This window comes from Caretta caretta, chromosome 25, assembly GCF_965140235.1.
Source record: "Caretta caretta isolate rCarCar2 chromosome 25, rCarCar1.hap1, whole genome shotgun sequence".
NCBI lineage: Eukaryota > Metazoa > Chordata > Testudines > Cheloniidae > Caretta > Caretta caretta.
In genome coordinates this window covers 10,219,077-10,233,980 of record NC_134230.1, presented here as the reverse complement: position 1 = coordinate 10,233,980, position 14,904 = coordinate 10,219,077, and the positions used below count along the sequence as shown (strand labels likewise).

Below are 14,904 nucleotides of genomic sequence, written 5' to 3'. Positions count from 1 at the left end.
AGAGTGTGGAATGCAGTCCCTGTAACTCAGCACTGCCATCCTATTTCATTACCTGCCCGTCCACCCTGCACCCTGCTGAGCCTGTTGGAGTAGTAGTGACTGATGCCACCAGATGAGTTTTTAACTCCTTGTTTCCTCCAGCTTAAAACTTTTTTGCTTACGCATAACTCAGAACGCACTGAGCTTTCACCATTTGACATTGTCGTAGAATCATAGAAGATCAGGGTTGGAAGGGACCTCAGGAGGTCATCTAGTCCAACCCCCGGCTCAAAGCAGGACCAACCCCAACTAAATCATCCCAGCCAGAGCTTTGTCAAGTCAGGCCTTAAAAACCGCTAAGGATGGAGATTCCACCACCTCCCTAGGGAACCCATTCCAGTGCTTCACCACCCTCCTAGTGAAATAGTTTTTTCCTAATATCCAACCTAGCCCTCCCCCACTGCAACTTGAGACCATTGCTCCTTGTTCTGTCATCTGCCACCACTGAGAACAGCAGAGCTCCATCCCCTTTGGAACCCCCTGTGACGTTGCACTCCATATGATTTTATGAAAATATGCTAATGAGTGTGAATATAATGGAATATGCTTCATGCAAAAGGTCTCTTGTAAGGTGTCATTACAAAGCTTATAATCTGTTGAGTGTGGTCATCCTATTTTTATAAATGTGTCATTCTTGTATCTGAAACGAAAAATATAACTCTAAGGTCCGATGAAGTGAGCTGTAGCTCACGAAAGCTCATGCTCAAATAAATTGGTTAGTCTCTAAGGTGCCACAAGTCCTCCTTTTCTTTTTGCGAATACAGACTAACACGGCTGTTACTCTGAAATAAGGTCCTATTGTAATTATGCAGTGTGGGCCAGTAATGGTGGTTTAGAGTCTTGATGGCTCCCATCAACTAGGACAATTGGTTGTAAATGGCTCTGTTTACTTGCAAGCCTTCCTGTGAGTCAGGCCAGGAAGAATGAAGGCTTGGGGGTCTCACAGGACATGTGACCATGCCACCTGGTCCTGGAATCCATCTTAAACCTGGTGCTTTTCCATTTAGAAGGCGGGGATGGGGACCCAAAAAGTAAAAAGATTCCTGCCTTGTGCCAAAGCTATATAAGGGGGTGGAACAGAACAAAGGAGATTCCAGTCATGAGAAATCCCCTAGTTACCATCTGAGCTAGAGCTAACAAAAACTGTACCGGGGAAAGCATTGGGCCCAGACTAAGAAGGAGTCCAGTCTCTGAAAGAAGCTTATTGGAAAATCTCTGAGGGTGCAATTTACCTGTATTCAGTTTCTTACTGTATTAGGCTTAGACTTGCATGTTTTGTTTTATTTTGCTTGGTAACTTACTTTGTTCTGTCTGTTATTACTTGGAACCACTTAAATCCTACTTGTTATATTTAATAAAATCACTTTTGCTTATTATTGAACCCAGAGTTAGTGACTAATACCCAGGGGAGCAAACAGCTGTGCATATCTCTCTGTCAGTGTTATAGAGGGCAGACAACTTATAAGTTTACCCTGTATAAGCTCTATACAGAGTAAAACGGATTTATTTGGGGTTTGGATCCTCTTGGGAGCTGGGTGTCTGGATGCTGGAGACAGGAGCACTTCTTTAGCTGTTTTCAGTTAAGTCTGCAGCTTTGGGGCGTGTGGTTCAGACCCTGGGTCTGTGTTTGCAGCGGGCTGACGTGTCTGGCTCCGCAAGGCAGGGTTCTGGAGGCCCAAACTGGCAGAAAAAATGAGGACAGAGGTAATCTCAGCACATCAGGTGACAGTCCCAAGGGGGTTTCTGTAATCGAACCCGTCACACCCCCTGTCAGGTAATTGAAGGCTGCTATCAAATCCCCCCTTCACTCTTCTCTTCTGCAGACTAAACAATCCCAGTTCCCTCAGCCTCTCCTCGTAAGTCATGTGCCCCAGCCCCCTGATCATTTTCGTTGCCCTCCGCTGGACTCTCTCCAGTTTGTCCACGTCCCTTCTGTAGTGGGGGGATCAAAACTGGACGTAGTACTTCACACCCGAACCAGCCAAGAGCCTGTCACAAAATAATCTTGAAACGTTCTGCCTGAAGTCAATGACCTGGCAGAGCCAGGCTCTGACTGGATCTCCTCAATCCCAGCCCACAAGGCCATCCTTCCTCTGGGCCCTGAGAGCACATCTGGTGTTCTGTAAGCTAAGTGCTTAAAGAGCCCCGTGCATCAGCCTCTGTCAGCCGATGGCACTGGAGGCAGGGCGTCGGCTGAGGGGGGAATGCACCTGGCACTCTAGGAGGAAGTTGGATTAGCTTGTTTTAAGATGGTTGGTAAGAAGGGTGTGTCGAGCACGGAGTGTTGCCAAAAAGCTACCTTCCAAGACAAGGCAATTGTTTTCACAAATCAGACCCCTCATTCTCTCCCCAGCCCACAGGGCTAGGGGAATAGTTCTACCTAACAGTGCTGCAAACAGTGCCCGAGGGAAGGGGAGATGCAGAAAATAAGAAGCAGGGATCCCTTCACCAAGGAGACATAGGGCTCTGTAGCGGAAGCCAGGGACGGGCATTATGTGCCTGTCTAACTCTTTGCGGCTCGGATTCTGAGTCCTGTGCCAGGTGAGGCATTGGTGGCTGCTAAGCTCTGTGCAGGGCTGCTCCTGGGGCAGTTGCCCTCAGTGCAAACTTCCGGTGGTGCCAAATCAGAATCTGGACAGGTTGGGGGTGCCACGTCTCCCTGTCTTTTTTTCTTGGATTGTTGGCGTGGGGGTGGGGGTGGTGCGGTGCCCTGAGTGGCAAAACATCTAATGCTCCTTCCCTCCCTGAGACTGTTGTCCTTCTGTGTGTCACTGATCCAGAGGCCAGGGTGCAGGAATCACCGGTGGAAGTCTCTGGCCTTTGACCAGAAAGAGGTCAGACAAGATGCACACAATTATTTTGATCAACCGCCCCCTAATAGGGAGTGCTCCGGTCTGATGTCCGGGAACTAAGGTCTAACCACAGTCCAGTCAGAGGTGGGACTGCGGCTTTGATCGAGCTAGCTTGGGTATGACGACAGGCGCTGCAGTTACACCTCTGAGTGCAGTGTAGACGTAGCCTTTAGACCTCGACTGGTTCTGCTGGGGTGGTGCCCACCTCCTCTGTGAATCCGGCAGGGAGGTTGATCCACACCGACCTGTGGTCACGGTGAATATACAGTGTAGTTCTACACAGGGCTGCTTGAGGACGTCGATTGCAATATATGCTGCAGGGGGGAATCTCTAAAGAGAAATCTGGTCACGGCAGCCAGCCCTCCTTAGCTTGGTGCTCTAATTTGAATGCAGTGTGCCTTGCTTGCTGCCCGCTTCCGTCAGGCGCTGCACTGCCCAGCAGCGGCCAGGAGATGGCAGCAGACACCGGCACATCTATGAACTCACGCAGCTCAAAAAGAAAAGGAGGACTTGTGGCACCTTAGAGACGAACAAATTCATCCCATGAAGCGAGCTGTAGCTCACGAAAGCTCATGCTCAAATAAATTGGTTCGCCTCTAAGGTGCCACACGTCCTCCTGTTCTTTTTGCGGATACAGACTCACACGGCCGCTGCTCTGAAACCTGTCATCATGCCGCTCAGTCTCTGGAGACACAGCTGAGAAATGCTTCCCACCCAGTAGCCAGCCTCAGTCTTCTCACATGGCTTGCCCCGGGAAAGCTGAAGGGCTGGACTGACAGCCAGGTCGGACGCCAGCCCAGAGCAGGGAGCTCAGCGAGGTACGCAGGCGGCCGTGCCCATCAGCTGAAATGTGGCAGACAGAGAGTGATTCACAGGGAGGGTATTTGTGGGGAGGGGCAGGGCGATGACGTTGTGGTGTCCATGAGCACGGAGCGGGCAGGAGGCCCTCCACCCTCTGCCAAACACCTGTCAGCGGGTGGAGACGCAGGCTCAAGGAGGGGACGTGAGTGTCCTCTGCAGAACCAGCCCAATTCTAGAAATTCCTGCCCCGGCCAACTTCTGCTGGGTTACAGAATGTTCTAATGCGTAGTGTGACCTATATTTGTCAGAGGCTTTTCTAGCACCTTCCACATCCAATCATTAGCAGTAGGGGAGTCCCTGCGGGGCAAAGTCGGGGGGCTTAGCTGACAGACTGAGGGATCTGTGCAGCTGCATGGAGCACGCACAGCCAGCAGCTAGGTCCCTGCTCCCCTCCAGAAAAGTGTACCTATGCACCTCGACGCTGACCTTCAGCACCCCACTCATGGCCCTGTCCACTCGGCCTAGTCACTTTTATTCAGACCCACCTCCCCGGCATTGCTTCGATTCTGGGCCCTCCACAGAGCTTGGCCTGTGCACTGCGGTGGATCTAACCGGAGAGCTCTCCATCTCATCTGGAAGTTGTCTGCTCCCATCACTGTGGTCTCTAGGGGCTTGTCACAGGGCCTGAATGGGTGGGTTGGTGCACCCCTCGCTCAGATGCACACTGAAGCTCCCTTATTGATTCTGCTCCTCCACAACTTGCAGGGGGGGAAACATCAGTGACCAAACAGCACACTCAGGGGCTGCCAGTGTCCTTTTCCCTTAATGGGGGGTGAGGATTCAGGAGATAGAACCCAGGAGGAGGGTAGAGGTTGGGGTAGCTGAACTCATGGGCCTGGGTTGGGCAGATACAAAGCTGAGTGGGGGCTGAATTGATGGGGGGGGAAGGGCAGGTAGATGTGAGTGCTGGGCGGGGGAACAGGATTGACTTGGAGGTTGGGGGCAGCGGGGGAGGGACAGAGGCGGGGTGGGGTGAGAACTCGTGCAGGGTGGGAGGGGAAGCTGAAATCCGCTCCCCAGTACATCTGGGACAGCAGGCACCATGAAGCATGGCTCAGACACCCGCTGAGGACGGGCGGGGGAAGTTCAACAGTGGAAAGCCAGAGCAGCAAACACAACATGGTTGTTTTAAAAAATGCGTCTCTTGGCTTTCTGGGGGATCCAACTCGTGCCTTTTGATCCCTTGCGGCTGGCAATACTGGGAGAGCGACGCAGCACAAACCAGGCGGCTTCTCACGCTGCTCGACCACCTGGTCTCAAAGGGCGAGGTCAACCGTCAGCCCTGACCTGCCGTGCCCTTCGCTTTCCCATTCCTGTCTCACCCTCCACCCTGCTGTGCCAGGCCAGGGTCTCTCTTGAGCAGCTTGGGCCTGTGGCTGGCTCGTGCCAAGACCATCACGGGCAAATGTTGGCCAAGGAGCCCGACGACTCTGCACAGCAGGTGGTGATGTGGTGCAGAGGAGGCCCAGAGAGTCGTGAGCTGTGATGAGCATGTTGCTCCCGACTGGCTCAGGAAGGAGAAGCTTGGAAGGGGTGCAAGCTTGCCACACACAGAATTGTACTGTCAGCTGGAAGGCCACTGACACAGGTGACTGGTGGGTGTTTGCTGCAAAGCTAACTTCTCGCTCTGGGCAAGAAGAAACCTGAGAGAACCATCCAGCCGCACACGCTTTCTCAGCTCCCTTCTCCGTGCAGGGGGATGGGCCCCTTTCTCTCTCTTACTTAGAATCTTGTCCCTGCCTTAGCAACGATTTAAAGCACAGAATCGCTGTGGGTGGGTTGGATGCAAAAGTCTCCCAGCAAAGGCCGGGAGGCTTGGTGGCAAGACAGAAGCTTCACGCGTGACTCGGCCTGTCGGCCCGGGGTGCTTCTGTATCACATAGGGGGGTGTCTCCGCGCTGCAGCTGGCCGCGAGCTCCCCGGTCTGGGCGAAGAGGCTCGCGTGAGGAGCGCTAACTGTGGTAAAGTGGATGTTGCCGCCTGGGCACATAAACTCACCCAAGGCCTGGGAGCCTGAGCGGCGATGCAATTCTGAGCCTGCTCGCTCTAACCCTGCTAGCGTGAGTCTCTCTGCCCCTTCGAGATCCCAGTGCTCTCTAAGCTCGGTGCGGGCGGTGACGTAAAGTGGTGTTGAGCTCTGTCTGGCAGAAGAGCGTAGTGGTGGGAGGAGAGAACTGGGAGCCAGGACTCAGGGGTTCGTGGCTTGGTTGCATGACCCTAGGAGCTTCACTGTATTAAAAATAAGCCCTCCCTGGCCTTCCTCCCTGCCATAAGCTCTGCAGGGAGTCAGTCGGAAAGCTAGGAACTAGCTTCCGCTTGCCAGGCTCAAGCCTTAGCTACAAGAGCCTCCCAGGCAGAATTATAAAGTGGTGGGGCAAGAGAATTCTCGGGTGCAGTGTCAGGGACACGACGTTCTCCTGGTGCCTCAGGCCCGTGCTTTATAGTGGGTGTGTTCCTCGGGTTACTTTTCCCCGGGTGAAGGGTTTTCCTGGCAAAGCACAACTCCTCTGGAGGATGCCAAAGCACTTTCCTGACTGTGTAGCCTGGCCCTGTTGCAAAGGAGTTTGGAAACCAGTCTCCAGAACCTGGTTTAGCCAGCCATAGTGGAGGGGCCTGCCCTGCCCTGGAATCTTGAATCCCAGCACGTTCCAGTCTTGATCCCTCCCTAGCCCAGCAGGAGGGGCTCACAGCACAGTAGTGGGAGCTGGCTCCAGGATTCGGATGCTGAGTGTGACAGGAGAGCGATAGGAAAGCGATGTCTGTGGGTATGGAGTTAGCTAACCGAGCACCATCTCCTGGCACATAGGAATAGCCAGCATTAAGTTAGTGGCTTCAATAAAGCCATGGGTTTGTGCTTTGTAAATGGCCCATCCTGAGTCCAGGGTTTGATGTGCAGTGCAGATAGGGTGACCAGATGTCCCCCACCCCCTGTTCTGATTTTCACACTTTCTATCTGGTCACCCTAAGTGCGGAGCTAGGGTTAGGGGGCGAATCCATCCATTGAAACAGCTGTGAGTATAAACCTGGCTCTCCCCTGTGTTGTCTGTCCCCACCGGTCACCCAATCCCAGCGCCTTTAGGTGCTGCCGCGGGCCCGACATGGAGCGAGCCAGGACCTATAGGGCGCTTCGGGTGAAAACGCCAGCTAGAATGGCATGGTTGGAATGTATGGCTGAATAAAACAGCCTCTTGCCCCTGGACTCACTGGGCCAGATCCTGGTGTAACTCGCTGGGGTGGAGTGGGAGGGTTAATGGGTGTTAATTGTTTCCAACAGCAGAGAAGCTGGCCCTTTAATCCAGTTAATTAGTCCACAGCCTCCCTTCACCCCCAGGCTGCAGGGCCATGAGGTATGATTACACCTGGATCTAATGAAAAATCCCTCCACTGCATTCCCTGCTCTGAGGGTCTGAACCTCCGGGGCTCTTTCAATACCGGGCTGCTGTAACAGCAGTGACTGCCCAGAGGGCTCTGAGGGGGTGACGTGGGAGGCAAGGGTGGGGAAAAGCAAGCACCCCATTGCAAAACCCCTCCTACGCTGAGGGCCCAGCTTTCTGACCTGTGAAGGCTGCGGTACATTGAAGGCAGACTCAGAGCTGGCCAACGTGGCACAGAGCCACGGTGAAGGCTGCTAGGTTACCCTCATGTCCAACCGTCCGTGCAAGAGGCACGCCCAGGAAAAAGAAGGCAAGGCCAGGGCACCACTGCGCCCCCAGTGCTGCCCCAGAAATGCCCTCTGCTAACATCTCCGCCTTTACCACAGCAACTGCCCTGGGGCCCTGATGTTACACACAGAGCCCCGGAGCCAGTCGCAGAGGCCAGGCTCGGAGCATCCTGCCAAACCGGTCAGGCTGGAGCAGGGGAATGTGTTGCTTTTGCCTTCTTTGTGACTCCACGGCCATGCTCCTTCTCGGCCCCTTGACTGCGTCGCAGATTGTGTTCTTATCCTGGTGACGCTGGGGAGGGGAACACAAGAGCTGATCTCCTTGAGCGCTGTCCTAGCACCACCCTCTGCCCCCTCTAAGCACCCTGCTGGAGCTCAGCCCCCATGGGCTCCTGCTCCGACTGGGTGCTGTTCCCCCGAGCTACCTCCCTCGTTCAGTTGTGCAGCGAATACCTCCGGAAGGGGGACTCTGCTCTGTTGTCCTCAGTGACACGTTGCAGCTTCTATTTCCCCTTCCCACCCTCCCACCGCTCCAGGGGCAGCCACTGTTCCCTGAGGACTTGCCAGCCCTAAGGCCATCCGGCGTTGTGTGTTGGCTGGCTGGCTCGTCCCCCATCTCGCTCAGTGGCACAGAATGTCACTCTTCACAGCTCAGGGCCTGGAGAACGTCCGCTCAAGGTGGCTGGCCGGAATGTGCCCCAGGCTGGGAGTAAGTTGTCTTCTGAGGAGCTGCAGGAAACTGCAGGGGACTGGACTAGATGACCTCTCGAGGTCCCTTCTGGTCCTATGATTCTATGATGGTTTGAGTGGCATGCCTTGTAGGCATCCTTGTCACAAGAGTCACCACTGCACCTGGCCCTACCAGTCCCCTTTTGCTGGAAGCCTTAGCAGAAGGCAAGACCGGAGGCCTGGGTCCCTCCAGAGCCACTTTGGCTGGAGGGGACATGGAAAAGCTTGTCTGTTCTGTGGATAAAGTGAGGCTCTGAGTCTCCAGGTATCTCTCGCCAGCAGTGTATCCCGATCCCAGTGCTTAATTTGTAATGAAAGAGGTGCCAGGGCTCAAGCCATTCTTCTACATTCATAACTGATGCACCAATCCCAGAGGTGCCGGGGCTAGGAACTGCCAGGCCTAGAGGTGCCGGGGCTCAGCTCTGGCAGCCCTGGCACAAATTAAACACTGTCCCATCCCATCAACTTTTAATTGAAGTGGCGTAGTGGAGAGAGAGGAGAAGCCCCACTGAAGTGAGGTAGAGTTCAGAGTGGGTGCCCGGGCAAGGGAATGGGTCTAAACTCGATGCCAAGCTGATGAAACACAAAGTGGTGGTCGGAAAGGGAGAAAGGACCGAGTGGGAGGGAGGGGGATGGGACTGCTGGTGTTTCGGCGAATAGAGTGTGAAAACGAAACCTAGGAACTAGAGAGCATGCGGCCGGGGCTCTGTCTTGGTATGTGACACACCTGCCTTTGGATACAGCTCTCGCCCCAGGGGTGGTGTGACTCAAATGGCTGCTCAGAGACCTGGATTCTATTTTCACCCTGTGCCCTTTGCTGCTGACGTCAACTGAAAAAGTCAAAAATGTTAGAACAGACAGAGAAATAGAAACCTTCCCACCCCTGCGCATCAGACCTCCCTGCCCCCTCGGCCAGACATGCTGGCCCACAGACACTGTGCATTAGCCCAGAAATGACCACCCAGGTGCCTTTCCAGTACCATGTGCTCTCCACGACAGTACTGCTCACTGGTGTTCATAGATGTCCTGATTATCTGTAGTCTGGTATATAAATAGCCCAAGATTGGGGCCCTTGGCATTAGTCCCCGCCCCAAAGAGCTTCCAGTCTGAAAGGATTGAGAGACAAAGGGTGGGAGTGGAAACAAAGGACTCATTTAAGGTCACAGTCGGAAATAGAGTTGAGGTCTCCTGCGTCCCAGTCCAATCCAGTCCCCCAGCCGGGGCCCTCTTTGGTGCTTTGAGCCTGTAACACGGGGTGATATTGCCGGTGAGTTGTTTCCAAAGTGCTGGGCACGTCCTAAGGCTCTGGTGCGTGTAACGTGACCTGCGCTGCTCTGCCCCATGGGAATTAGGGTAGGGCCTCGATTGCTGAGCGTGGGAGTCCTGGCAATTCTGTTGAAATCACTGGACCCTCTCCTCCCACGACTCCCGAAAGGTCTGCACGCACCACTGCCAGCCTCTTTCGCAAGCAGCTGTAAAAACACGGTACGTTTTGGTAGCTGACCCAGTGTTGGGTGTTGAAAACCTTGTTTGTCTGTTACGGATCAAGCAAGCGGGTTTATAATCCTCTGCCTGTGATGTTCAAATCTCCATTTAGAAACCAGCCTCAGGAGCTGAATGGGAGCCAAGCGGCTGCTGTCCACTAGTTTGGCTCCAAGGCGGTTAGGGAGGTTTGATCTGCCAGGGGAAAATATTAGCTCTGACGGAAAGATTCAAGCTCATTATATCACGGTTGCATTGGTGCTAAGGCTTCCGTTCCCAGTGGAGTGGAGCGTTCATTTAGTGATCGTATCACACCATTACACAGAGCCAGGGGCGGGGGAAGCTTCCTTTTCCCAACAGTGTGGGGCCACCGGCACCTGAACCGTGGCCCCGCCCCGCCCCTTCCCCCCTGAGGCCTTGCCCCCGCACTGCCCCTTTTCCCTGAGGCGCCCCCATGCTGCCCCTTGCTCCCTGAGACCCCATCCCCTCCCCCCATCTCTCAACCTTAGGACCAATAAAAAGTGGAAGGGCATAGCCCTCCCTCTTTTAAAAGTGGGGAGGCCCATGGCCCCCAGACCCCCCCTCACGCCCATCCCGTTCTGGCACCCCTGCACAGAGCCCTGGCTTGAATTCATTTTCCTCCCAGCTGCATCGGCTGTGATAAAACCCCACCCTTCTGTGAAGCCGTCATCGGGAGGGGGAAAAGCATGTTTCATTTCTAGTAATGATTACGCTTCAAATTTGGAAAATGCATCCAGGAAGAGCTCGGGAATCTTGCTTGGCTTTTCACAGGAAACTTTATACATCCCATTCAGGGACAGATTCACATCCCAGTCAGGCTCCCACCCAAGCGCTCTGCTCCCAACGTGACACGAAGGGGCAGATCTTCACATGGGCTCAGCACCCATCCTGGACCTAACATGCCCAGATGGAAAATCTTTGGAAACTCTGGACCCAACAGTGCATGCTGAGCACCTGAAAATTCAGTCCTGAGCTCTCTGGAATATCTGGTTCACAGACCACAATGCAAATGAGTGACAGGCCCAGACAGGAGCTCCCTAGGTATCTACTGCTGCATGGATCTGGATCTGTCAATTACCATTAGATGCTGACCACCGGAGGGTGTCCCTGGTATCTGGGGGGTCAAAGATCAGATGCAGGAGGGCTGTACATAAATCTATTCTGATTTGGAATGAAAATTGTTGCAAGGTTTGACTCAGGTGAAAGCAAAGAGTTTTTCCATCTTTCTGACCATCTCGCCGAGCTGTGTGTGTGGAGGGCCCAATGGATCAGAAGATCCTTCAGTGTTTCAGAAGGCTTATCTACTCCTTGCCTGGAAGCCTTGTTTCATTTAAGCCCTGGATGGAGCACAGGGAAACTGCCAGGCGCGAATGACTTTGTAATGGGTTTTCAGGCTTGCTGCATGGATGAACTCTGTGTTCAACTCATGGCTTTGTGCGTGTGCCCGGCTGAGAGAGAGAGAGATTGCGCGTGGGTGTTGCAACCCCTTGGCCTAAAAGGTGTGAGTTAAGGAAAAACCCTTCAAGTCTTAAGGAATTGTGGCTCAACATTGGCTAAACTGTATAAAATAATAATAATGATTTGATTTTTACTATGTTTTTTGCCTAGTACCTTACCCTGCAAAAAGCCCCACTAACTTGAGTAGGACTGCTTGAATAAGGCGCTTCTCATAGAGTATAGTGGCAGAATCAAGCTCGGATATTTGATCTTTACCCAATGTGTTTCAGCCCGAAGGATCCCAGGCTCACCCTGGAAATGGAGCACAGCAGTAGAGATATGGCATGCCGTGACACTCGGAAGTGAAGAGTGCTGTGAACAATTCAAACTGCACGGGGGAATTTAGAGAGGCAAGAGGTGGTGACCCCAACTGGAATTTTGACCAGGACAATGAGGGGAAAGCTCCTTCTTCAGGGAAGGCTCAAGGGATCTTCATGCCCAGAAACGTGCAGGATTTGACTTTTAGATGCCCTCTGAAGCATGGCCCCTTCAGAAGCATAGTGCCCCTAACGCCCTGCTGGGGCACTGGCCAGAAGTGATTCAGACAGAAGCCCTCTTCTGAATCCACAGCTTTCTGAATCACCAATACCTGTCATGTGATTGATCCATGAATGAAGATGTCTTTAACTAGCCTTGACAGATGGAGCTGTTTCAGCCCGCTGTGTCACTGAGGAGTGTCTAAGCAGGTCTTACACAATCCCCTTCGCTGGCCCATGGCACGAGAGACTCACTTTGAAATTACTATTATAAATCCTGGTTATTACGGTATTGCCTCAGAGCCAACTAAGAGCGGGGCCCCGTTGTGCCAGGTGCTGTACTAATGTACTAGCGGACAGTCCCCGCCCTGAAGAGTTAGACCTTCTGCCACAGGGATGGTGGAAGGGGTTAACCAACAGTGGTTTGCGCTCTTCCCTGCTCCGAATTGCTAGGCTCGGTCATTCACTCTGAGGTTTGCATCCCTCTGAAATTCAAGTTCACTATCATTCCCAGTTACCATGTGTTTAAACCCTTTGTGGTGTCGATTCTTCACTGAAAGCTGGGACCTTTCTGAGGTAAAGAGCAACTCTACGGCCCTCTCTGTGTCACCATCTTGGATTGCGCCTTACGCTTCAATGCTGCCAGGCCCCAGGTACACAGATGAAGGGAGGGTGTGTGGGGAGATCTTACCCTGGATGGTGGCTCAGCTCAGAGCTCCATGGCACCAAAATGCCACAGCCGAAGCATAGGAACGACACCGTCAGTCCACACCCCACCCAGGTAGCTTTCTGAGGGTGTTAGTGAAAAGGTCAATGGCAGAGGACAAGCCTTTGCTTATCAGTAAATATGTGACAAAAGAGCCATGCCTGCTTACTTAGCTGGTTGGAATCTGGCCTAAGCCAGTAGTAACTGAGAGCAGTTACCATTTGATGGCCATTCAGAGGTCTCTTTGCAATAAGCTGGGGGTCTTGCTCCAGCTCTTGTTGGATAGATGCCTCCTGCTGATGCCTCCCGCTGATGTTCCTAAGCTACTCAGAGAGCTCTTCTGGCCTCCCTGTGATCTCTCCAGATGGCAGCTAGTAACCAAGCATTGACTCAAGTGAAGGTGGATAAAGTCCACCACCGTGATAACGTAAGAACGGCCATACTGGGTCAGACCAAAGGTCCATCTAGCCCAGTGTCCTGTCTGCTGACAGACGCCAATGCCAGGTGCTTCAGAGCAGTGGCTCTCAACCTTTCCAGACTGATGTACCCCTTTCAGGAGTCTGATTTGTCTTGTGTAGCCCCAGGTTTCACCTCACTTAAAAACTACTTGCTTACAAAATCAGACATAAAAATACAGAAGCGTCACAGCATGCTGTTATTGAAAAATTGCTTGGCCCTTAGCAAAAGTAAAAACCTCCCCAAGCCAGTCAGCTGTTAGCTTTGTAGCTCCCCAGGAGGATCATTGAGAACATGTTGTAATTTCTACCCTTTCCTATTACATATTATTCATCATGTGAGAGCACCCTGGGGCCCCGGTTGTGGCCCAGCACCCCATTGTCCTTGGCGCTGTACAAACACAGAACAAAAAGGCAATCCCAGCCCGTACGTACGTCCCCTCTAAGGAAATAGCTCTTAGGTGACAAACCTTCCCTAGAATATAAAGCACTGTGGTGGCTGTTTTTTGTGCGTTGCCAAGCCTGAAAGGTGTGTGGGTGGCCCCAGGCTCAGCCAGCTCCCATAAGATCGGCACAGGCAGGTGCAAAGGGATGGGATGGGGCTGTGAGACATTATAGAAAAGCACAGGCCAGGTGTTTCAACCCCAAGAATAGAAAAATCTGCCATCACGTGGCTTCTGATTTGCATTTGCTCCCTATAGCAGCCAGGGATTGCCAGGGCGTAGGGACACATTAGAAGGGTTGCCACTTTTGGTTGGACGTATTCCTGGAGGTTTCATCACATGACCTAATCTTTCATTAAAGATTAATCTTTAATTCCTGGAGACTCCCGGTCAATCCTGGAGTGTTGACAGCCCTATGACTCTAGCCCTGGCCTTAGGCATGCCCACTGCTCTGTCGTCCTTTCCCCTGGCCACATGCACTGTCCCAGCAGCTGTGTGCTACCCAAGGGTCCATGTACGTAGGGGAGACCCTCCTGTGCTCAGATGAGCTGGCTTTAGCTCACCTTTGTGTCCACGGCATGATGCAAAGCTGTCCTAAGTTACCAGAGGATCTGGCCCAATATTTTCACCTCCACAATTAGAAGCGAGATCAAAGCTCTGCCTCTTGGAGTCTCTATCCCTTGCAGCAGACCCAGCAGCCCATAGCTCCAAGGCTTGCAAATTGGATGTTATTTGTCACACTGGATTCTGCAATATGAGCTTGCACATATTTGTTTGTTGTTTAACCTAGGTGCTTGTAAGGCTACTGACCTGTTTCCCTAGCCCCGGAAGGACTAAGCACCTTGCCCAGAGTCTGTCCAGGCCCTTCCTTCGAGATACAGTTTATTCTTCAAAGAAAACCTCACAAAGTAACATGAAAAACAAGCTACTCCCCTAACCAAAGCAGGCTACAGGGGCCCCCTAACAGGCCAAACCATCCTGACATGGCTCTGCTTGTATTCCTGGAGGTTGAGGCCAGAAGAGACCATTAGAACCTCTTGTCTGATCTCTTGTATATCACAGGTCATTACATTTCTTCCAGTTACTCCTGTACTGAGCCCAATAACTTGAGTTTGGCTAAATCATCTCTTCCAAAAAGGCATCTAGTCTGGATCTGAAGACCTCAAGGAATGGCGAATCCACCACTGCCCTTAGTAGTTTGTTCCAGCGGTTAATCACCCACAAAGTTTAAAAATTTGTGTCTACATTGCGAATTTGAATTTGTCTGGCTTCAGCTTCCAAGTGTTGGTTCTTGTTCTGCCTTTCTCCACTAACGAGCCATTGAGTACCTGGTATTCACTCCGCCTGAAGGTACTTGTACGCTGTAATCCAGTCACTATTGACAACTACTTTTGAGATCTATCACTTAGCTAACTCTTAACCCTACCGTGTGCTTTAGTGATATTGTGTAGTGCTATTTTTTTAATCAGAATGTCAAATGCCTTACGAAAGTCTGAGTATACTGTATTTATATTGTATTTACTGAGTATACTGTATTTACTGCTGCAGTTTCCACGGTAAACATCTGATGAAGTGAGCTGTAGCTCACGAAAGCTCATGCTCAAATAAATTGGTTAGTCTCTAAGGTGCCACAAGTACTCCTTTTCTTTTTGCGAATACAGACTAACACGGCTGTTCCTCTG

General features: G+C 52.3%; 2 protein-coding genes across 4 annotated transcripts in view; one reads left to right on the top strand and one right to left on the bottom strand.

The window, feature by feature from the left end:
- The first annotated feature begins 3,425 nt into the window (after positions 1–3,425).
- LOC125627112 (uncharacterized) overlaps positions 3,426–14,904 on the top strand; it is a 235,686-nt gene continuing 224,207 nt past the window's right edge. For all 3 annotated transcript variants that reach the window (XM_048830917.1, XM_075123160.1, XM_075123159.1), the window contains exon 1: positions 3,426–3,709. The gene's annotated coding sequence lies outside the window, so the exon portion shown is untranslated. The remainder of the gene's footprint in view (positions 3,710–14,904) is intronic.
- LOC142070130 (uncharacterized) overlaps positions 3,702–14,904 on the bottom strand; it is an 83,846-nt gene continuing 72,643 nt past the window's right edge. The window contains exon 33 of the mRNA XM_075123347.1: positions 3,702–3,734. Within this exon, the coding sequence (XP_074979448.1) occupies positions 3,702–3,734 (33 nt within the window). The remainder of the gene's footprint in view (positions 3,735–14,904) is intronic.